Below are 25,510 nucleotides of genomic sequence, written 5' to 3'. Positions count from 1 at the left end.
AATTCCTCAAATAGAAGTACTAAGTCAAAGGATTCACACTCCTAACGGGAAAAAACAAGAGTCCAGAAAGAAAAGAAAAAAAAAAAATCTCTTATCAAGTCAGTCAATGTTTAACAAAAGTACTCAGGCAACTAAATGAACAACAATGTTTTCAGTAAACTGACAATTAGATTTCTACAGAATTAAATTAGCTCATAATAAATGGACCAAATACCTAAATGTCAAAAATTAAAGCTACAAAATTCCAAAGACAAAAACAGAGGATGAAATCTTTGTGGCCTTGTCTTAGTTTGGGTTTTGGGTTTCTACTGCTGTGATAAAACACCATGACCAAAGGCAACTTGGGAAGAAAATGGTTTACTTCATCTTTTAACTCTCAGTCATAACTCATCAGTAGAAGAAATTCAGGATAGAAACTCAAGGCAGAAAGCTAAGCAGAGGCCAAGAAGGATCCAGGCCTACTGGCTTGGTCCTTGTGCCTTAATTCAGCCTGGTTTTTTTATACCATTCAGAACCACCCTGCCCATCTCTAGTGAGATGGGCCCACCTACATCAATCAAGAAAATGCCCCACAGGCCAATCTGGTAGGGGCATACCCTCAATTGAGATTCCTTCTTCCCAAACGATTCCAGCTTGTATCAGTTGACAAAACACTAACCAGCACAGGCCTTTAGCTAGAGAAGATACTGTTAGTTATGACTACAATAGCATGTATAAATTTGAAAATACTGATAAGCGACACTTATTAAAACTATGATTTTAGGGCTAGTATGGGCTAAGTGGTTAAGAGCATTAGCTGCTCTTCCAGAGGATCCAGGTTCTATCCTCAGCAACCACATGGCATCTCATAACCATCTGTAATTCAAATTCCAGCCCAAGGGGATAGGATGCTCTCTTCTGGCCTCCAAGAGCACTTCATACATGTGGTACATAGACATGCAGGGAAAACACCCATTCACACAAAATAATAAAATCAATTTACATTGCAAAAATGACTTTTGGCGCTGGAGAGATGGCTCAGAGGTTAATATGTTCTTCTAAAGGTCCTGAGTTCAATTCCCGGCAACCACATGGTGGCTCACAACCATCTATAATGAGATCTGGTGCCCTCCTCTGTGCATGTAGGCACACATGCAGGCAAAGTACTGTATAAATAACAAACAAACCTTTAAAAATGACTTTTGTCCCTCAAAGATATCATTAATCAGAAAATAAAAGCCACAAACAGAAGAAAACATTGGCAGATCATGAACCTAAAGAGGGACCTGATACAGAAAGTTTATCTGCAACAAAAAAAGTAGCTCTTCAAGATTGAGCATAGAATGCTGGGGCCTAGCTCAATAGTAGATGCTTGCTTAGCATGCCTGAAGCCCTGATCTGAGTACTAAGCACCAAGGCACTAGAAAAAGGTGGAGAAATTAGAGAAATATTTCACCAATCAAGATTTAGGAATAAAAAATAAGCACACGAAACAACATTTCAGTATCACCATCCACAAGATAAACAGAAATCAGGAACAGTGAAAATAGCACTTCATGTGCACAATACCATCTCTAATCAGAGCAATAACAAGTATTGGCAAGGATGTGGCGAAAGTGAACTTTTCATGCAATACATATGTTGACAGAAATGTAAAAGGGGCCAGACACGGTGAAATACAGTTTGGCCATTTCTTAACATACATTTACTATATAACCCAACAATTTCACTCGTAGGTTCCTATGCCAAAAAATAAAAATATATTGTCTCACAGAGATTTGTACATATCAGAACCAAACTGAAAACAACCTAATATCCTTCCATTGGTAAATAGGTGGTAAAAATATTTTCCATATTTTGGAATATGCTTCCATTATAGACCACCTATTTTGTGATTCCATTTACACGAAATGTCCAGAAAAGAGAAACATACAGGCACAGGAAGCAGGTTAATAATTCCCTGCAGCTAGGGCCTGAGAAGCAGAAAGAAGTGAAAAAGAGGCATGAGCTCTCCTTTGGGGTGATAAATGCTCCATAATTCTGTTGCAGTGTTGGATAAGTTAAATAATAGGCAGTCAACAGTATGCTTTAATCATGTTTTAGGGCAAATAGTACTTCAATAAAGCTGCTGTTTTAGAAAACATATTAAAATTCAACCTTAGAATTTCTCCAACATTTTTAGTCTTGCTTTTTAGTACATTGATTTGTAGCAGCCCAGTTATTAACTGTATGTATCCACAGACAGCAGAACATATATACATACATACACACACACACACACACACACACACACACAACAGAATTTGTAGTCTACACTGAAAAATATAACTAACTTAAAATGACTACCAATTGGGGCTGGAGAGATGGCTTGGTGGCTAATAGCACTGTCTGCTCTTCCAAAGGACCCAGGATCAAGTCCCAGCACCCAGATGGCAGCTCACAACTGCCTGTACCGCCAATTCCAAGGGATCAGACACCTTCACATTAATGCACATCAAGTAAAATTAAATAAATTATAAAAAATTTTTAAAAATTAAATGGCTACCAAATAAACAGTAATTAACTCTAAAAGAGCTGTAATGATTTTTACCCTTACTGACAGATTACCCATACCTGTTCCTCTGAGAAACTGGCATCTCAATGAAGTAACAGTCAGTTTTAATTGCCAATTTGACACAATGTAGAATTGCCTAGGAAGGAAGTCTTACTCAATGAGGGACCCTCAAGGCTAGGCTGGCCTGTATGGAATTATATTACGTAAACTGAGTTGTAACGACCTGCCCATTTGTGTGTGGCACATTCCTTGGGCATTACAATCCTCCTGGATTACACAGAGTGGAGAAGAGCTGAGCACCAGCATCATGCACTGATTCACTGCTCTCTTCTATTGATTATGAATCATGTGACCTGCTGCTTCAAGTTCCTCCTGCCTTGACCTTCCCACTTTCAAAAATAGACTTTAATCTGGAATTATGAGCCAAATATCCTTTAAATTGCTTTTGTCAGGGTGTTGTGTAGCAGTTTCCTCTGTGAGGAACAATATTTCATCTTGGGAGGAAAATTAAAACCAGATGTTTACAGAGAGGTGAAACAACAGGATGTTCTAAGGAGAGGTGAACACTACAGGGAAGTTGTTATGACAGGCAGCTACCTCAAACTAGTTTCAAAGTCCCCAAAACTGACTAGATTCATTAGGACCCTCTGTCCCAAAAAGAATATAAACAGTAAACATTGCTGAGAGAGGACTCAGACAAGCAGTTGCCTGGAAAAAGCAGAGAGTGCCTAGAAGAGGCTCAGACCAACTGAGCCACCTGGGAAGAACCTGCTAAGCTGCTTGCAGGCTGTACTGTGCTCCAGGTTCCCAGTTTTCGTGACCTGCCATCCATGCTGGAGTCATTTCTGATCCTATAAATTACCCCTCCCCCCAAAATAAAACTCATTGGTTCATCAAGCTTGACTTTACTTTGGTCTTTTGTGGGCTTCTTTTCTGAGGTCAATAGATAAGTATTCCTAAGTCTCCTTAGGAAAAGTCCATCACACAAGACCAGCTTATTGTATCGCAGTAACAGGAAGAGAAACTAAGACAAGAGCAAGGACAATATTGTACACACAGCCTTGAGAACATCAGCTAGCTAAGATTACGGGCATTCAGTCTAACCAAAAGTGATTCAAGTTCACCTAATAGAACACTGCTTTCTCAGGTCTCACTAGGGATTTTACAGGGCAGAAGATAATCTTTCCTAGTTGATTTAGACAATGCAAATTAGCAACTCAGCAAAGAGCATCTTTAAAGAAGGAGCTATACAAGTGGTATGTTGGCTCCTTCTCTCCTGACCTAGATCAGGACACAAGTTTGCCCACCTCTCTTACTCTGCCATGTTAACAGCCATGTGTTGAGCTTAATGAGCAAACTAGCCACTGAACCAAAAGTTGAGAACAGTAACACTCTATCTTTTCCCATTTTAATCTTTAGCCTGACCCTATTCCCAAGATAGCAGAAGGATGCCTCTATGATCCTTGCTTTCAACTCAGTTTTCTTTATAAAATTAAAAAAAAAAAAAAAAAAAAGCAAAGGTAGAGATTCTAGAAAGCGGCATCAAGGCATACTTTGTATCAGAAGTCCTGTCCACATAATAGCTCCAGGTCTTCAACTTGAAGCATCCAATAGAATTGAGACAACCAAGAGTTCTGCTGCAATGCCGAAATGCATCTCAAATGGCCCTACCTAGCTCATGTTTGTGCTTTACTACCTCTTCCCATCCTTGCACTAGACAAACAGAACCTCATATGACTCAGTCTGGTTCAAATATAAATATTAGAAGATCACCTTACAGTCTTAAGTAATAATAGGTAGGACAAGCTCCTACTATTTACTACTATTTAGCTACAAATGTCTTTTAAAAATTTAATCCCAGCACTTGGAAGGCAGAGGCAGGTGGATCACTGTAAGTACCAGGCCAGCCTGGTCTACAAAATGAGTCCAGGACAGCCAAGGCTACACAAAGAAACCCTGTCTCAAAATGAATGAATGAATGAATGAATGAATGAATGAATGAATGAATGAATGAATGAATGAATAAAAAATAAAGAAATAAGCCAGGCACATGCCTATAATCCCAGCCTCATGGGGGGCAGAGGCAAGCAGATCTCTGTGAGTTGGAGGCCAGCCTGGTCTTTTTAGAAAGTAAGTCCAGGACAACCAATGCTACACAGAGAAACCTTGTCTCAAAAAACAAACAAAAAACATACACAAAATTTAAAAAATAAAAAATAAGACCTTCTCAATTAGAGAAAAGAGTGATCAACTATTAAATTCACAATTTATTTTCAGTCTTACAAAGAAAGCCAATTACTACCAAAGGAAAACTACCAGTCTACCTTAGGTGATGTATTTGGTTTTGTATGAGGCAAAAATTTTTGAGACAGGGTCTTTATACATAGCCAAAAGGTGGTCTTAAACTCAGTCTTCCTGCCACTTCCATCCCAGGTTACAGGGTTGGGGTTACAGAGGTACACCACTATGTCCTGATCCAAGCTGCTTTTCAAAAAATATTTGAAAGGTGACAAGATTTACCACAGTCCAGATTTGGCTTTCCAATTAAGAAACTAAATTTCATCAGCACCAGGGGAATATATACACCTTAAAGGGTTATCATATTAAACTTGCAAAGCAGATCTGTGAAAAAAAGAAACTGCCATCACAGAGACCAAATCAATCACACCCCCAATGGTACAGGAAGACTAACACACAGATGCAGATTTGTGCATGCACACGCACACACACATACAGATTACCAATAAATCTTTTAAAATTTATTATGTAAGAAGGGCTAGAGAAATATCTCAATAGCTTTTTGTTTGCTAGGATTTTTGTTGTTCTCATTTTTCAAGATAGATGTATCTCTGTTTAACCCTGGCTATCCTGGGACTCGCTCTGTAGGCCAGACTGGCCTCGAACTCAAGAGACCTGCCTGCCTCTGTCTCCTGAGTGCTGGGATTAAAGGTGAGCACCACCAGAGCCTGGCTGAGATGGGTCAATAGTTAAAAATACTTGCTGTTCTTCCAGAGGACCTGGGTTTGATTCCCAGCACCCACATGGAAGTACCAACTGTCTATAACTTCAGTTCCAAGGGATCTAATACTCTAGCTTCCTTGGGTACCAGACATATATATGGAGCACAGACACAGATGCACCCAAAATGCCTATACATATAAAAATATCTTTAAAATATGAACAGAAAAGTCACCTACTACTACAAGGAAATGATCCAGCAAGTGCAGTTCTACACTGAAAAATGGAAGGATGTCAGCTCACCAATGTGAACAGTCATGCAGGCTGTCATGCAGGGCTTTCCGAAGCACCGAATCTTTGTCATAAATGCCCCAGGTAGCTTGTAGTACTGAGTCAAGTAAACAATCTCCAGCAGTCCGGTTCCAAAGTGCATACAGTCGACTGTCCAAACGTGTAGCCAACTCCAAAGACCAGTTTATAATGGGAGATTCTTCCTCTAGCTCTATGAGAAATTTAAATTAATTCATTTTCTTTCTTTTTTTTAAAAGACAGGGTCTCTCTGTGTAGCCGTGGCTATCCTGGGCTCACTTTCTAGACCAGGCTGGCCTCAAACTCACAGAGATCCACCTGCCTCTGCCTTCCCAAGTGCTGGGACTACATTTGTTTTTATACCTACAGAATTACAAAATACTTAGTGGGTTGAAAATATCATCTATATAAGAATATTTATGTATAAAAATTTATCAATATCAACTTAAATATGTAAAACATTGTGGTTCTGGAATAATTTATTCAACTTACAAATCCTTTACAGTCTTAATTTCCAAAAACGTTTAACATAGAAATATATTCATTCTAGAATAAGTAGTAGGAAAACAAGGTTTTTAAGATTTAATATCTGTGTTTCTTCACTCTATCACAGTCAAAGGCTGTAAAATGTCTTTTCTGTTTTGCATTGCTGATTTGGGGGTTGGGAGTCAAATCTAGAACCTTACACATAAGAATACTATGACTTTATATCTTTAATTTAAAACAAGGCAAGACAACTACACAATGAAATACTTCCTACCTTATAAAAAATGGAACAATTAATTGGATAAAAGGTAAATTACAACATTCATCATACACTTACCTTTTTGAACATCTCTATCAAGCACCTCATCAAATAATTTTTCTTGAACTGTTGGAGGCAAATCTTCAATATCTGCACAGAAAAAAATTGGGTTTAAAATCAGTTCTTGTGTTTGATAATTTAATAAATGAAATGATAGCCTCTACTAAAAATACGCCTTTCTACTAAAGTTGTCAGATATTGTATTTAATGCTGTAACACAATTATGTATATATAGTTTTCTTTCTACGTTCATTATTAAAATTCTTGTTTAATGTTAACATAAAAAATATGGTGTAGACAAATAATTATAGATTTTTCTTTTTTCTTTTTCTTCATATGGGCAGCTTCTATACAAACCTGCTTTTTCAAACTTAAGAATTTTCTTACAAAAGTTAATGAACCATGGAAGTTTGACAAAGAGTTCTGGCAACCTTCCTCAAACATTCCAGGTTCTTCTGGTTACTTAATAGAGCACTCTAGTGTAATAAAAAACCATTACCCTTAAAAACCCTTTGAGGGTAGGGGGCTGGAGAGATGACTCAATGGTTAAAAATAGTGGTTGCTCTTGCAGAGGACCCCAGGATCAATTCACAGCACCTACATGATGGATTATAACCATCCTTAACTCCAGTTATCTGACCCTCTTCTGACCCCTGAGGACATCAGGCACAACACGGTACACACATACAGACAAAACATCCATATACAAACATTAAAATTTTTAAATCTAAAATACATATATTCAATTTTTTTAAATAGCATTTTGTTTCTTTGTTTCTTTTTTTTTTTTCTTTTTTTAATGTATTTATGGTTTGAAAAGATGGCTCAGCAGGAAAAGTCACTTGCACCAAGCCTAATTACCTGAGTTCAATCCCCAGGACCCACATGCTAGAAGGAGAGAACCAATTATAATTAAGTGGTTCTTCGACCTCAACAACATGCCATGGCTAGCACACACACAATAAATAAATTTTTTTTTAATTTCTTTAAAAAAAAAATGTACACCTTCAGATGGGCTTAATATATATTTCAATGAAATTTACATTTTAAAAGGCTTCATTAACCCTTCCCATGTATAAATACATCTGACTACAAAAAATTGAAAATACATGGATACCAGATAGAACATTGACTTCATAAAAAAAAAGTTATTTGGTGTATTTATTCAATATTAATTCAAAAAGGCATCCTCCAGCCATTTTCAACAGTCAGAAAATTTAAAACATTAACAATCGCTTCACAAATACAGCAGAAATTAATGAGTGAAAAATAGTGACATGTTCAAAGGTACTGGTATGTTTAATTCAAATAACCTAACTGATTAAAAACCTGTATTCTACTCCCAATTCTTAATAGTAGCCAATGGGTATGTAATTTTAAATAAAGGGGGAAAATGAATGAGTAATGTGTGTGCATGTTTGTTTGTTTGTATGTAGTGGCACAGGCCTTTAATCCCAGCACTCAAGAGAAAGATCTCTTTGGGTTCAAGCCCAGCCTGGTCTACATAGCAAGTTCAAGGCCCAACTAGAACTACACAATGAGACACTGTCTCCAAACAACACCTAAAAAGTGATTCACATGTATAATGACAGAACCAGAGGTCTGTGCAAGTTCTAGGCTAGCTACAGAGTGAGCACTTCACATAAGTAAAACTAAGGTCAAAACAAAACCAAAAAGCGTTTGTTTACAGCTCATTCTTGTATGAGTCACTTCAAAAATAAACCGAACAGTCAAATCCTAACCTATGGGGCTAGTGAGATGACTCAGCAGTTAAAAGTACTGGTCACTCTCCCAGAGGACCCAGGCTTGATTCTTGGCACCCACATGGTGGCTCACTATTGTCGCTAACTTCCGTTCCAGGGACTAGACACCCTCTTCTGGCCTCCATGGGTGCCAGGCACACTTATGGGGCACAGATACAGATGCAATCAAAACACCCATACATAAAATATAAAAATGTTAAAAATCCCAACTTACTTCTTACAAAAACATTTTTATCCCTACGTAAAAATATAACCTTAAGAAAATAGACTGCTATTCATAATAAATTCTGGGATTACCTGCTGGTAATGTAAATGTTACAAGGTCAGTCAGAAAATAGCAAGCAAAATCTCCCTTTCTCTGGTGAAGAGAAGCAGCTATTTCTCTCCGGATTTGTTCTGTCAATTCAGGACACACCATTGCTGGAATACACTTTGCTGCTTGTTGAGACACCTTAAATACAGAAAGAAACTTTCCTCTGTATCTTATTTATCATAAAAAGAAACAAGACAAAACAGCATTTAAAAGAAATTAGCAAAATTTCCCCCAAATTCATTTTTTTAAATCTTAAAAGTACTAGACATTATTTCCTTGCTAGTGGACATTTACATCAACAGGATAACTGTTCAAAAAAATAGTCATTAAATTCAAAATGGTAACAAATGGTAGATTCCAGTTGTATTTACTGTGTGGAACAGGGAATGATGGTGCACAATTATAATTATATCACTAGAAAGTCTGAGGTTGGAAGATCAGGAGTAAGAGGCCAGCCAGGGCTAATCTCAAGCCAAAACAAACACACACACACACACACACACACACACACACACACACACCACCTCTACGGGGTATCTGTTAGTAAGCAAAAGCAGACACTGGGTCAGCCAGTCAGCTTAGTTTTCTGCTGCTAGCAATCTGGTGAGAACAAGCTGGCTATCTCCTAACTAAAAGCCACCTTCCTATCATAAATGGGACCTTGAGCAGCATGCCTTGTAGTAATCTACTGATGTTAAAGTAAAGGAGCTAGAGTTGTTAAGAACTCAGCAGAAGTAACACAGCTACAATTTGGACTCCTTATTCTGATTTTATCAATTGCCAGTTAACCATGAGAATTTTCACTAAAAAAAAAAAAAACAACTTCTAAAGTAACATTTTCCACTTTGATAATATTTCTGCATCCTCTCTTCAATCACCTGTTTTAGGTGACATGAAGCTGTCATGAACACACAAACACTACTATGAATGAAATCACATAGCAGGAACTGAAGCCTCTAGCCAGTAGCCCCGGTGGATGAGCATGGAAGCAGATCCTCTAGTGCTAGTCAAGCTTTCTGACTATAGTCCTAGCCAACAGCTTGATAACACCATCTATGTATGGGTGAGTGCATGCATCTCCATGTATATGCATGTGAGTGCCAGCACACATTATGCAAATGCATTAAGAAGCTAGATGTTGATGTCATGTGTACTCCTTAAGACTCTCCAATTTATTTCATTAGGCAGGGTCTCTCACTGATCCTGGAGCTCATCAATTCAGCTAGTCTAGCTAGACAGCTTGCTCCAGGGATGTTCTGTCTCTGCCTCTTGAGTGCTGGGATTACAGGAGGCCCCTATGCCTGTCTAGCATTTTTATGGGCACTGAGGATTTAAACTCTGATCTGTACATTTTTAAAAGGCAAACACATTCCCCACAGAGTCATCTTCCAGGCCTTCTCATGGCATCTTGACCTGAACTATTGAACTATGATAACTCCTGCAAAAATGTTTAAATAACATAATGTTTTGTATTAAGCTGCTAAATTTTGAGGTAATTTGTGACATAACAATAATAAATTAATAGACACTTTAGTACTATCCCACTGTTAACCTCAGACTTGATTTTAGGAGCCCAGTAAATAGGATGTCCCATGTGAGCCCTGTGCTCATAAGGCCCAAGGAAATTAATGAATATCCTAAAATGTTTAGTCTTGACCCACAGCCATCTTCTGTGTCTGGTCTCCTGCCATCATAAATAATCACAATGACATCCCCTGCAATGCAACAATTCTACTGGGCATTACAACACCAATATAGTTAGGAAACCACAAAGATACTTTATTCTAAGCTATGGCTCAGAAATCTAATCCCTCTACTCACACTGATCCTTTTTAACAATGCACTTCACTTCCTTTCCCTGAGTCTACCCAACATCTTCCCCTGAATCTTGCTAAAGTAAACATAATGGCTAGCCAATAAAATCAAGCTTTCATCTATCGTGCATATTTTTAAATCCCCATTCAGTATCCAGACACTGGTAAACTTGAATAATCAACTTATACACTTATATAAAGTATATCCAGAAGCTGTGTATCAACAAAAACTGAATACACAATTATCTGATTTTTTGCACTTTTATTCTATTTCTCTTATCGTGAAAAACAGTCTCTTATCCGAATAATACAGTTCTATCCTCAGAGATATGATCCCTTATACCTTCATAAATCGTCCACTTAATTCAATTCTCCCCAAGCTTACTTCACATGCTAACTTCTATGCCTCCTCCAGAAACTTGATGAAATGAGGTTCAGTGTACAGTTCCATTGGCATACTGTCTGACTTGCATTCACAAGGTAGATCCCTAGCATGACATAAAACAGGTGGTGGTGAACACCTGTAATCCTAGCACTCAGAAGGTGGAGGAATGTTAGAAGTTCAAGGTTACCCTCAATTTTGTAGCAAGCTGAAAGCCAGCCTGGGATATATGAGATCCTGTGAAAGGTAGGAGGAGGAGAGGAGAAGGGGGAAGAGGGAAACTATACAGAATAACCCATTCATTTCTCCATTTCTCTAAGGATTCAATAAAGGAAGAGTTAGCATCCTTATAATTCTATCCTCCTCAGCCACAGAGCTTGGCACATAGCACAAATACTAAATAAATATCTCTTAGTTGAATGAATAAAAGATAAGGCCCCAGCCAGGTAGTGGAGGCGAATGCCTTTAATCCCAGCACTTGGTAGAGGCAGGTGGATCTCTGTGAGTTCCAAGCCAGCCTGGTCTACAAAGTGAATCCAGGACAGACAGGGCTACACACAGAGAAACCTTGTTTAAAAAAAAAAAAAAAAAAAAAAAGTCTCCATGTGTTTTAATCAAACCCAATGACTTAAATATTGTGGAGAAAAGCTCTGCTTCAAAAGACTCTGTTGCTCAGGGCAGTGGTGTACATCAGCAGCAACTTCATCAACTCAGCAGACAGTAGGCATGTGGATTTCAAAGCAAGATGCTGTATATATGGAGGATGACTTGACCCTGGAAGATCAAGGCCAGCCTAGGCAACACAGTAATATCTCATCACAAAGGGAGAAAGGGTACATGGTAAAACAGGTCTATACTCTAAGCACTTGGGGGAATGGAACAAAAGAATTAGGTAACCAAGGATATCCTTTCTACCAACAAAGCTCATCCTGAGCTACATGAGACAGAGGACCCCCCCCATCAGTGGACTTGGAGAGGGACATAGGAGGAGATGAGGGAGGGAGGGTGAGATTGGGAGGAAATGAGGAGGCAACAGCTAGGATACAAAGTGAATAAACTATAATTAATATAAACAAATAAAAATTTAATTTAAAAAAATTTTAAATAATAATAAAACAACAAAAAGCACCATACCAAGGAAGGAGTCTCCTTTAAAATACAGCCAAAGGACCTAGATATACATACATACCTACAGAAAAAGACTCATATGGAAAAAATTTTTAATCTTAAAAAAAAAAAAACTATTAAAAATCTCTTAAATTTAAAACTATTTTTAAAAGCAAGTAAAAATGTTAAAACATTTAAAAATAGTCTGGGGAAACACTGTCACATTAAAAATAAAAAACAGGCAGCAGGCAAATGTGCCATACCCCTTTAATCCCAGCACTTGGGGAGGTAGAGGCAGGCAGATCTCTGTGAGTTCAAGACCAGCCTGGTCTAAAAAGCAAATCCAGGACAGCCAAGACTACACACAGAAACCCTGTCTCAAAAAATAAATAAACAAACACATACATACATACATACATACATACATACATACATACATATAAAAACTAGGGCTAGGGATACAGCTCAGTGACAAAAACACTTTCCTAGTGTGTGTATGTATGTATATATATACATATATATATGTGTGTGTATATATATATATGTATATATATACATATATATGTATATATATATGTATATATACATATATATATACATATATATATATATACATACATACACACACATGCACGGCCCTATTTTCAACCCACAATATAGCAATAAAATATTTTTAAAAATTAATAAACAATAAAAAAGAAAACCTATTTCTTCAATATAAAAATATTTTTAAAAACATTACAGCTGGTGGTAGCACATTTACATAACACATTACAACCCCTAAATTCAATAACCAAAATGCCACACTTACCTCTGTAAGCAATATTGCTAACATGTCCTGCCTCTGAAAGCGTATAGCCAGGTGGACCAGAGTGTAGCCAACATCAAAAGCAGAAGGTCGGTTCAGCAAGCGTACTTCATCTGCAGTGAGCTGGCGTGCAATATCTCCTCCTGATGACTTATATGCTTCTATGGCAGCTAAATCACCTTCCACGACCCCTAAAACAAGCACCAACATAAAAAAAGCACTTAAAATCTATTTTTCTTCAAAAAGTATATATAAATGAAGCAACCACACTAAACTCTTTAAACACTTCTTCGTACTTCCTGGATCCTGGGACATCATTTATATGTCCTAAAGAAAATAAGAAAAATTAGTCTTTCCCTATCATTTCAAAATTTCTTACCAGAACTACAACTGCCTAGAGTTTGGCACTTACCTTACCCTCATAGCTAGGCTCCATGCTGTTGCAGGCTTTGACGAACTACTAGAACACTGTAAGTGGATTAAAAATGAACAAGGACAACCTAGTTTGAGAAACTAGATTTCACAGAAGAAAATGAGCCTTTGTTGTCTTAGATTGATACTGACAGCAAAACCCAAAGAGATATACATGTGATTCAAGTTGGTATATGGCTGTTTTTGCCCTTTTCCCCTACATTTGTAAAGCAGAATTTAAAAAACACTGAGCTTTCTATTGTGCTGTATAAGTCTAAAATAACTTTCATGTTAAGTAAAAACTGGCAGCATTTTGAATTCAGAGTCTCCCACAGTCAAGACTTTCTTATATATGTTACAAATTGTTCGTGGCTGGGTGTACTGGTTCACAGCTATCATTGCAGCACTCCACTTGGGAGTTAAAAGCAGAAGGGCAGTGTGCTCATGACAAGCCTGGACTATACAGTGAATTTCAGGCTGCCCTGTGTTAGAGAGAAATGTTTCTAAAGAACGTGGGTAGTGTACATCTTTAATCCCATCACTTGAGATGCAGAGGCAGACAGATCTCTGTAAGGCCAACCTGGTCTATACAGTGAGGGGGGAAAAAAAAAAGAGAGATAGGGAAGGGTGTTAAATATATACTACATAGAAAACATACTACACGATTGTAAATATGTTAAAATAAAACAAAACAATTAGAAGCAGAAACATAAAATAAATAACATTTCCCAAAGTCATAAACCTTCTATTCCCATTAAACCATTTTATTACCCAAACCTTAGTACAATTAATATTAAGTAAAGACAGTACTTACTGAACAATATGGATGATACACAGCCTTGTTGAGGGATGAAAGTGCACATCAGCTTTCAATAAATGTAGTAAAACAAATTACCAGACCAACTATTTCTTCAGTGTTTTCTAAGTTATACCAGAGGGGGTAAAAAATCTGTCTTCTGAGTAAAATGCTCGGATTGACTAAAACTATTCTTAGGGTGTTTTTAAAGGCATTTTAATTGCCATTTTGAATTAAGAATTAAGACAAAGATATTCTGTATACCTGGTATAACACAACATCCTTTCTTTATTAAAGAAACCAAACTTTAAAATCGATTATTTAATTCTCACACTCACTGTTTGTGACATTCTGTGTACTACACTAAGCAATATAAAAAGCACAAAAGATAGTAAGTACATGATGCCTATCTTCCCAAAAATCCTTTTAAATCACATCTGTGGGGCATGGAGGTCAGCATTAAAAGTTTTCAAACTCTAAGAGCCATGGATCTTTTCTGCAAATCTAAATCCTCCACCCAAACCTCAACATGTTTTTCAGGTTAGGGCTCATGAGAAAACATACATGATGTTATAGACTGTTTAGTACAAGTTCTTAGGTATCTCAAGACAGGATCCTGTGAGCCTAAGAGCCTAAGTAACAACAATGCAAGTTTCAATTCCAACTATAAATAAAAGCCCACTATATTGGGGCTGGGAGTAAAGTTTGCTCCATGGAAGACCTTTGGACTAGCACGGATGAAGACCTAGGTTCAATCCCAAAACCACAAAAACAACCAACTGTATCCCTCATGTTATTAAATAAGAATGTCACCAGGCGTTGGTGGCACATGCCTTTAATCCCATCACTGGCAAAGCAGAGGGAGGTGGATGCCTGTGAGTTTGAGGTCAGGCTGGTTACAGAGCCAGTTCCAGAACAGCTGAGGCTACACAGAGAAACTCGTCTTGAAAAAACGAAAAACAAAACAACAACAACAAAAATATCTTCTTAAAAAAATTTTAGTTTGCATTTTGGGTCAATACATTACCAACCCTAATCCACCTAAACATAAAGGCTTCGAACCATCCTTGTGAAAAACCCTAGAATTCACTAGGACAAAACTGTAGTAGAGTTAGCATGAGACAACATAACATCTTTCCGAAGCAGAAAATTTAAGAACTGACATAAGTAGTGCTACTTGAATTAAAATTATCATTAAAGATTTTTCTATTTCAGTCAGGCACAGTGGCACACACCTGTCATCCTAGCACTCAGGGAGGCAGAGGACAGGTAGATCTCTGGGAGTTTGAGACCAGCCTAGACTACAAGACAAATACAGGATAGTCAAAGCAACATGGAGAAACCCTGTCTCAAAATAAACCAAAAAATAAAAATAAAGTAAGTTTTCTATTTCTAATTATGTGCAAGTATACAAAAAAAATCTAAAAATAATTTAACGTAGTTTGTATTATTTAAAACTAGGTATACTCACCCCCATCTCCTCTTGTTTTTGTAGGTATTTTGTTTTATTTTATTTTGATTGATAGGCCTCTCAATGTCTAGAACTCACTATGTACTAAAGGATGACCTCAAACTTGAGGCAATTCCTCTACCTCAGTCTCCCAAGCAATGGAACTACAGGCATGTGCCAACACACCCTACTCTACAGTGTTTCTTTACAGAGACAACTTTCAGTCCTATCAAAGCCTGAACTAGGGATGGAGTGTAATTCAGTGAAGAGCACTTATCTAGCAACCAAAGGCACTGGGTTTGACCCCCAGCATGGGAAGAAAAACCAACACTGCATGCATCTCTGTACCTTTTATAGATGTTAGCTTAAGACCTAAAACTATTATGTATTTATAAAATACATATTACACATAAAATGTTCCAAGTTCTGAAAGTAGCCCAAGAGATTGATCTATTTACCTAAACAAAGAAAAAAAATTATGTATGTGTGTACAGATTTGTAGGCATGTATAAAAATGCTGTGTGTTCAAATACTTTTTTCCCCAAAGCACAAATATGAGGTAATCTAAAGCTAAATGCTTTGCTTGGTTTGGAAGGGAAGATCCTCTAAATTAGTGCTTTACTCTTGAGCTAAATCACGGTATCGCTGAGATCTCAGACGTTAAGAATTCATTTCCTCATTCATGTTTCTGAAGGACTTCTGAAATTAGCACTGGCACATGGGGTGGGGAGATCAAACGAACTGGCACACTGAACTATGCAAACTACACCTGGGACTACAATCAACATTACTGCCCGCTTATCTTCAAAGCATCCTTTCAAAAAAATATAAACAGAATTTCAAATGCTGAACTCCATGTTATACGTCTCAAATCTCAGAAAGCTGAATCACATAGAGAACCAGTAACATTTTTCATTTGATTTGATCATCAAAAATACTGAATTCTCGCCTCCCACTCAGGCATTGTTAAACTCAAACAGAACTATGCTGTTGTTCCCCAAAACACAGACTGGAGACAGATGCAGGAGGGCAGAGGAATAAGACTCCAACCTTCCCAGCACACAAACAGGAACAAAATACCTCTTTTTAATAACACTGTCTAGGCCAGGCGGTGATGAACACCTTCCCAGCACTTGGGAGGCAGAGGCAGGCAGATCTCTGAGTTTGAGGCCACCCTGGTCTATAGAGTGAGTTCCAGGGCAGCCAAGGATGCACAGAGAAACCCTGTGTATCCTGAAAAAAACAAACGAACCAGCAAACAAACAAACAAACAAATAAATTAACACTGTTTAATGCTTTAGGAATATATAAGTGCTCACAGCTTAAATAATTGGTAAATTTCCAGCTATAAGGATTAGTAACCTTATTACAAAGTTCATGAACAGCATCATGAAACTATCCAACTTTTGTTAAATTTTACTATATAACGCTCAAAAAAGAACTGCTGATCACATTCAGTTTCTTCACATGAGTTTTCACTGTAGGTCTGATGTTTAAAAGGGCCTGGCTTGTGTCATATAACCAAATTTTAGCCACATTTTTCTGCTTAGGAAGGGGGAGGATATCACAATCACAAAGATATCCTTAAGCTCTTTACATTTTTAGCAACTTATAAAACAGAAGCACTGGAAGGCAGGAAAGCGCATAAATAAATGTGAAGTGTTAAAAACCTGACTTTATAGAACAAAAGCTGTTGGAAAGCTGGGAGTAGGGGACATGATCTAATCTAAAAGAAGAGACATCTATTATCCATATCTGCTCTTTAGGCTTCTTACTACTCATAATGTATCCAAAAGTAACTGAAGCACCTTAGTATTCTTTAACAGACTTACACTGTGTGTTCTGCCCTGCCCCTCCTCATTCTTATTATAAATGCAAATAAAAAGACAACAGGAAGCACTCTGACTTCAAACCAACCAGCAACCTAAAACTGACCCACAGTATCACCATACACTCAAAATTAGCTAATTACTGGCAATTAGAGGTAAGGAGACTGTTGATGTACTTCTTAAATTACATAGACTTTAAGCAAATAAAAGCATACAGGCTATTACTAGCTACCAAATCAAATCTCTAAGAGGCAACCACAGCAGGACTAAACAGTTCACATCACGTTGTCCTATAAAGTGGGCCAGAATGGAGCCTAACATATTTTGAAATCATAGGTCAGCCTCAATGGGGACTTCACAGCTACTATGGAACTCCAATGGTTAGCATCTGGAGCTGGCTCATTACATGTTTAGATAATAGACTTATTTTTTCCCCCATATATGGCACAGTTTTCAAAGTTTTGCCTTATTTTCCTTTATGACATAAAATCATAATGGTAACTAACTTTGAAAAAAATGCCAAATGGTAAAAAAAAAAGCCAGGACTTACCTGAACCCACAAGGGCCAGCTCAACACTACCCTGGAGTTCTATGGTAGCTGTGTAACATCACAGCATGGTTTATGCTGTGGGGTGAGGGTGGACCTGGAGACAGCAGGCACAATTTCAGGAACCCTTAAAGAGAAAAGTTAGTTTTAAGTGGTAGTGTTGAGAATGTCCTACAGGATGGTCAGTAGAAAGATGCAGGCGTGGCTGGCTGTATTGTCTAGGCATTTAAACCTAAGGCTTGAATTATTTAATTGATTTTGCATATTAACAAACTATCCCACCCAGTAGCCATTTTAAAATATATCCTTAGGTATAGTTTAATCATAAGCCTGGGCTCAAATATGTGCAAGAAACTTTTAATATTCAAACATGAGCTGCATATTTTGAGTATGTGTTTGCATATGACTTTTACAGAAGTAAGCAGAAAATGTACCTTAGTGTCCCGATCTATCACTCTCCCCCTTATTCCTTTGAGACAAGGTCTCTCACTGAACCTGAAGATAGTAAGCCAGCAAGCCTATAACCCTGGAGTTATACTGAAGATGGGTTATATGTCCATTGACACTCCTGGCTTTTTATATGTGTGAATTATACCTTAATTCTCTCTTTTGTTTGAATTCTGAGCTACAGTCTGAGCCACTCTTAAACTTCCAGGGGTTGTCTTTAAAGGCAGCAGGGAACTGAACCCTGGACACTCAGATTTAGGTTCAGGAGCCTTATCAATTGAGCTATCCAAGCCCCCATATGCTGAGATCTAAACTCAGATCCTCATGCTCACACAGCAAGCACTTTTACCCACTGAACCATCTCTCCAAGATGAAAAGCTGAATTTTATTTTAAAGGCCCTCAATACTTTTAACTGTGCCTTCCAACAGGCACAAGAAGACATAACTACAGAAATAATTTGAGCAAAACAAAGCCTCTCCTACTTGCATTTTTTACATTATAACCAATGGCAACAAGCTCAGACCTGCCATTTCTATTCTTAGAACAGTGTCTCAGAACAACGATCTTTCAAAAATAATCAATGAGAAATCAGAAATTGAAAATAAATTCTTTTTAATTATTCACTTGTATTTTATGTGTATGAATGTTTTGCCTGCACTCCTGAATATATGTTTACTTTGTTCATGTCTGGTGCCAGAGGATACCAGAAGAAGGTGTTGAAGCCCCTGGAACTCGAGTTACAGATGGTAGTGAGCTGCAATGTGAGTGTTGGAAACTAAACCCAGGTCCTCTGCAAAAGCAACAAATGCCCTCAGCAAATGTTTTTAACCACTCTGGCTCTGAAAATAATTTTTTAAATCTAATTATAATCAAGACTAACTTTTTTTCAATTCCACTGTTCATTAAAACATCCTCTTTAAAAAAATAAAAGGTTCAATGAACTAAGGAAATCAAAAAGTCCCTAATACCTTTTAAATGATCTATTAACAATTACAGAACTATATCAGGTAGTTTATACCTCTGAATTCCACCTTTACATGGATTCCAGAGATCAAACTCAGGTTTCTGCAATGAGTGTTTTTACCCACTGAGCCATCTTCCTGGCCCATATATTTAGTTCTTAAAAGATGAAAACTTTTTTTTTGGAAGACAGGGTCTCATGTATCCCAACTCACTACTTAGCTGGAAACCTTAAACTTTATTTTCCTACCTCTACTGCCCAAGAGCTGGAATTACAAGAATGAGCCACCATGCCTGGTGACTCAGGGGTTAAGAGACTGTTCTTTCAGCAGGCTGGGGTTCAATTCCCAGTACCCACATGGCAGCTAATAACCACTTGTAATTCCAGTTCCAGGGATCCAATGTCCAGTTCTGGCCTCCTTGTGTACTATACACATGTGCTGTAAACCTTCAAGGAGGCAAAACACTCACATACCTAAAGTAAATAAATCTTAAAATACAGAGAAAACAATTACACACAAGCATATTTAGAGATATCAGAAGCACTGCTAAAATTACTTCACCTCTATAGTTTTCCTTCTCCTAAAAGCAATACCTAACTGAATCTAAATCATAGAAAAACCTAAAATCAAGCTGGGCATGGTGGCACACACCTGTGATCCCAGCACTCTGGGAGGCAGAAGCAGGCAGACTGCTATGAGTTTGAGGCCAGCCTGGTCTGCAAAGCAAGTCCAGGACAGCCAGAACTACACAGAGAAACCCTGCCTCAAACAAACAAACAAACAAACAAACAAACAAACACGTACACACACACAAAAGAAAAACCTAAAATTTCAAATTCAGAGTTATTCTACAAAACTGGAATTTTCACAAAATTAAAGTCATGAAAGAGTATTTATTATCTCTGAGTTTAACCAAACGGGTCTATAGAGTGAGTTCCAGGACAGCCAGAGCTACACAGAGAAACCTTGACACAAAAAAACCACCAACCAACCAAACAAACAAACAAACAAAAAAAAAACAACCAAACAAAAAAACTGGCCCTGCTCTACACTTAAACAGTGAACTGACAAAACAACTAAACACAATGTCAGTCTGCCTTGATTTAACAGGGTAGGGCAAAGCAATCAAAGGAACTGGTAAATGTGGACTTTAGTACTCCATTTCCTGTAAAATTATATCCTGTAGTTTCAGGGAAAATGTCCTTCTCATTGGGAAATACATACTAAAAGAAAGATTTAGGAGTAAAGTACCATACATCTTTGGCTAATTCAAGTGTTTCAGGAGAAACAGGCCAGTGGGAGAGAAGACAGCACCAAATGTTAGCGAAGTAGACAATGAAAATCCATGATAAGGCTATATATCCCTGTGCTCTGCTTGTAACTTACAGATGGTGAAATTTCTCAGAATAGGCTGATGCTGAATGTAGTTGTCTGGAAGACTGGGAATGAGGAGAAAAAATAAAAAAATAAAAGGAATGATTTTATCTTTTTTTTAAAGAACCCCAACTCTCACTGCTTGTGTTCTGCTTACAACAGTTTACTTTTATAATGCTTCAAATTTTTTTTGTTTGTTTTAGACTGAAACACAGAGTCTAAGTACATCCTTTTATAGTCCATTATGTAGCTCAGGTTGTCCTCAAATTCGTGGCAATCTTCCTGCCCTAGATTCCCAAGTGCTCAGACGGCAAGCATATGTGTGCCACTACATCCAGTCACTGTCCATTTTTAAATAAAGCTCTTTACTAATTTAATGATGCATATATAATCACATATATATAATCAAGAATCATCAGCAGAAGGAAGGCAGGCAGGCTGGAAGGCAGGCAGGCAAGCCAGCCACATTTCCTTTCTCAGCATAGGAGGTACAAATTGCTGGCTGGCAAGCCTACGTAATCAATCATTTCTGAAAGCCAGAAACTCTGTCTCAAACATCCCCGAAGAAAACTACTAGAGTTCTACGTCTGCTAACACCAAACACCAATTTGCCTTCGATAGTCCATTCCTAGAAGTTTTGTTTATTTCTTGTTTTATGAAACCTTTGGCATCAAGAAACTGTCCAGCATCAATTAACAGTGGAAAAGAAGGGGGTGCTGTACATACCCACTCATGTATACATTCCCTTTTATTGTAACTAGGATCTTTTATACTGCTGAGAACTCCGTTCATAAATCATTAACATGTTATTTTACATGCAAAGTTCCAAAATCACAGGAGAAACTCCTTAACCCCTCAGAGAAAAGACAAAAACTACCTGAAGACAATTACTTCTTTCATGGTGGTAAATGGAAACTCCCTGAGATAAGTAAATTCATAAGCAAGAATGTGTACAGAGCAAAAGATAGAGTTGTTTTTGTGTTTGAGATAGGGTCTCACTATGTATAGCCCTAGCTGGCCTGGAACTCTCTGTGTAAACTAGGTAGAGACCTGAACTCACACAAATCCACCTACCTCTGCCTCCTCAGTGCTGACTTTAAAGGTAAGCATCATCACACCCAGCTATATGCTGAGTTGCTATAGCTATACCCACACATTCCACATTAAGACTACCACAAGGCCATACAAAGGATGCCCTACCAGCACTCTAGAAGCTTGCTTTCCTTTTATGGATACGTTACCAAAGATTTGCTACGTAAGTCTGAACATATTTTTGATCCAATTAAAAATCTTTAATAGAATATTTTCATTCAAAAGGCTTCGTTGTCCAGTTTTAAATGTCAAAGACGGTAAGATTCCAGGTCTTTTTATCTGGCTCTGCCTTTATTCATATGTTAAGCATCATATTAAGAAACAGAACAGTAAATCAGAAAAGAATCTTCCAGTAGAATACTCAATTTTGCAAGAATATAAAAATCAAAGTTCACCAGGCAGAGTGGCACACTGCCTGTAACCTCAGCACTCAGAAAGTATCTGAGGAAAGTATGAGTATCAAAAAGTATGAAGATCAGGAATTCAAAATCACCCTCCACTACACAGACAATTGGTTGCATGAGACTCTTTAAAAAAAAGGAATAAAATAATTAAATTTCACAGTTTAGCACTGAAATAACCATAACTGAAACCAAGAAGGTAATAGACAGTTTTATTAACTTCCTCTCCAAATTGAGATGATTTCTAAAACTGACACATGAGCCTACACATGACATAATGACTGCAAAGCAATTCCTTAAGAAGGGAAGATTTCTAAAGATAGAAAACAAATTGTCCAAACTGTTGTAGTATATATAGTGTATTGCCTGGAAATAAAACCAACACAAGCAAAGCAAACAGAACAAACAGCACACAAAAGCGCCACATAAAACATTAAGTGCAAATAATCTGAGTGCTATCAGCAAGACACAGACTACCATAAGACACAATAAGCTTCATATAGGCGTATTTATTTTACTACCTTCAAAAAAGGGCAAGACTGAAAAAATTAACATTCACAGACATCAAACATTATTCAAAAGTTCTAGAAACTGATCCTTTCCATCCAGTGCTCTAGCAAAACAGAAATCTATACCACCTTTGTGCAGAAAAGACTAACAGCAGCCCACCTCCCCCTACCCCTCAAATCGGCCTTTGCATACTGTCTCCCACCATGGAACAAAAGAACTCTAAACCACCTGAGAACTGGTATAGACTAAACACAATCTTTCTGTCAGTGTTCCTCACTCTCCCACCCCCAATAGTTGAGGTCTAGAGAAATGGCTCAGTAATTAAAGAGACTTGCTGCTCTTTGAGCACCCAGGATCAGTTCCCAGTGCCCACACAGTAGCACACAGCCATCCATCCATAACTCCAATGTCATCTTCTGGCCTCTGCGGGCACTAGGTACACACATGGCGCACATACATGCATACAAGCAAACCATTTATACACATAAAATAATTACTTTTTGAATTTTAAATAAAATTAAAACAACTGTATTTATTTCCCATTGCTGCTTTAACATATTACTACATATTTCTTGACTTAACAACAATGAAGCTTTTTATCTTAAAATGGAGAAGCCCAGTGTGATTCACTCCTCTGAGCCCAGTACTCAACAGTTAAAAGTGGGGCGTCCAGAATTTGAGGACAGTCTAAGCTACAGACAGCCTAATCTCAAAAGAACTAATGAGCCCAGAGTGTCTACAATAGTTTTATTTTATTTTGACATGGTCATTTTCTTGATATAACCTTATACCACCTCTACTAACAATATTTTAGGCTCTCAAAAACTAGCCTGTAGGTTTTGACTTTTTTTTAACTAGCCTGACTTTCTTCAGTGTAATTTAACCTAATTTTGTTTGCATTAATGCAAAATGAGTATCTTTTTTATTTAACTAGATATGGATTTCAAAACTAAATTTTTAATGTCCACGTGATTGATTACATTTCCCTCTACAGTAAATACCAAAGCAAGCTGTGTTTTTTAAGTTATATGTATTATGTACATGTATATGCACATGTGTGAGGATGGGCTTGTGTTCATTTGTATGTGTGAAGGCCAGAGACTGGCATCGGGTGTCTTCTTCCCTTAACACTTATTTTCTGGGACCTATTCTGCTAGATTGGCTGACTCAGAAAGCACCTACAATCCTCTTATCTTTACTTTCAAACTTGGAGATTACAGGAAAGTACTACAGCACCAGGATTCTTGGGTTTTTTTTCCACGAGTACTTGGAATCTGAACTCAGGTCCTCCTGCTTAGGAAACAACTTACTGAGCCATCTCCTTGTGAACCATTTTTCCCTATGTTAAAAAAAAAAAAAAAAAAAAAAACACAAACTATACACTGTTATTTTTTTTTTTTTTTAATGGGCTGGGTATTTGTAAAACCAAACATATTCTGGCAAATTTACTGTCATCAAGATGTATGTCTACAATCACAATCTGGAAAGCCAGTTTGGACTCAAGTACACAGGATTCCAGCAAGGGAGCAAAAATACAATTGGCATCAAGATGGAAAATGTCTCAGATATTGATTTTTCACAGAATTAATTTTTTTAACTAAAAATTGAGGTGCTACTAGATCAAATACAATAAGATATTTGCAATTGACAGAAGACAGAAAAAGCACATTTTAATACCTTTCTATATTTTAAAAAGATAACCTAAACTTTCACACATGCATACAATTTTGAAGATAAACCCTTCTAGGCACTAGGATACAGTTATGAACAAACAAAATTCCTGACACACAGCAGTTCAAAGGAAATTCAAACAGCAAACAAGATGAATAAATGCACCAGAAAGTGACAAGTGTGATGTCTGAAAAAAGAGAATGGCAGCAGTGATGTCAGCACAAAGATGAAATTTTAAATATATCAGTCAAGAGGGCCTCCCTGAAAAGGCAACATCTGAGAAAGACTTGAGACTGGCCATGTTATTAGCTCAGTGGCAAAACACTTAGCTAGCATGCTCAAGACCTTGGATTTGAGTCCCAGCACCAACAAATTAGTTGAGAAAAAGACCTGAAGAAGGTAATTTAGCAAACTGAAATTCAGACAGAGGCAAGGTAGCTACCAGGTATGGTGGCACAGACACTCTGAAGGCAGGAATATTGCAAGGAAAAGCCTCCTTGGGCTACACAGTGAGTTCAAGTACAGTTTGGAAAACATTCTGGGGATCAAAAGCAAAAGTAGAAAGATGACTGGGTATAGCTCAGTGGACGAAAACCTGCTCAGCATACACAAAGCCCTGGGTTCAATCTCTATTACTAAAGAAAAGAGAAAGAAGAAAACAGAGAGAATGAAAGAAAAGAAAGAGAAACGGTTGCCAGCACTATTTTAGTCAAGTACAACGGCAGACGAAACCCGAGGTAAACAATGGAGGCAGGGGTCAGAGTGCATAGATGACCTTGTAGAGTCTTTGAAAAAGCTACTCTTACTCTGGCGCACATGAGCAGATTGTAATCAGCCAAGGGACTGTCTACAGGCTCTTATACCAGCACTCCCACCACTCAGAAGATAGACGAGGAAGATGGTCAGTTCAAAGCCAGCTTGGGTTGAGTGAAACCTAGTCTCAAAAAAATACAGTGGCACACACCTTTAATTCCACCACCAGGCAGAGACAGGGGATCTCAGTGAATTCGAGGCCAGCCTAGTCTACAAAGCAAGTCCAGGACAGCCACGGCTACACAGAGAAATCCTGTCTCAGAAAGGGGGGGGGGGGGGGGAGAGGAGGGAGGGAGGCAGGCTTAAGTGATAGCTTAGTGATTAAGAGTTCATACTGCTCTTGTAGAAGACCCAAGTCCAGTTTCCGGGACCCAGGCTGGGAGTTCACAACCATCTGTAACTCCAGCTCCAGTA

At 37.8% G+C, this 25,510-nt stretch overlaps 1 protein-coding gene across 2 annotated transcripts in view; it reads right to left on the bottom strand.

The window, feature by feature from the left end:
- The window catches only part of Zranb1 (zinc finger RANBP2-type containing 1), a 52,992-nt gene that overhangs the window by 6,050 nt on the left and 21,432 nt on the right, over positions 1 to 25,510 (bottom strand). For both annotated transcript variants that reach the window (XM_055608968.1, XM_055608967.1), the window contains 4 exons: positions 12,796 to 12,983; positions 8,666 to 8,819; positions 6,624 to 6,695; positions 5,795 to 5,993 (listed from right to left, as the gene is read on the bottom strand). In XM_055608968.1, coding sequence (XP_055464943.1) covers positions 5,795 to 5,993; positions 6,624 to 6,695; positions 8,666 to 8,819; positions 12,796 to 12,983 — 613 coding nt within the window. The remainder of the gene's footprint in view (positions 1 to 5,794; positions 5,994 to 6,623; positions 6,696 to 8,665; positions 8,820 to 12,795; positions 12,984 to 25,510) is intronic.

Source organism: Psammomys obesus, unplaced genomic scaffold, assembly GCF_907164565.1.
Source record: "Psammomys obesus unplaced genomic scaffold, mPsaObe1.curated_primary_1811, whole genome shotgun sequence".
Lineage (NCBI taxonomy): Eukaryota > Metazoa > Chordata > Mammalia > Rodentia > Muridae > Psammomys > Psammomys obesus.
Note: the sequence above shows the minus strand (reverse complement) of the source record. Positions and strands in the feature narration are given on the sequence as shown.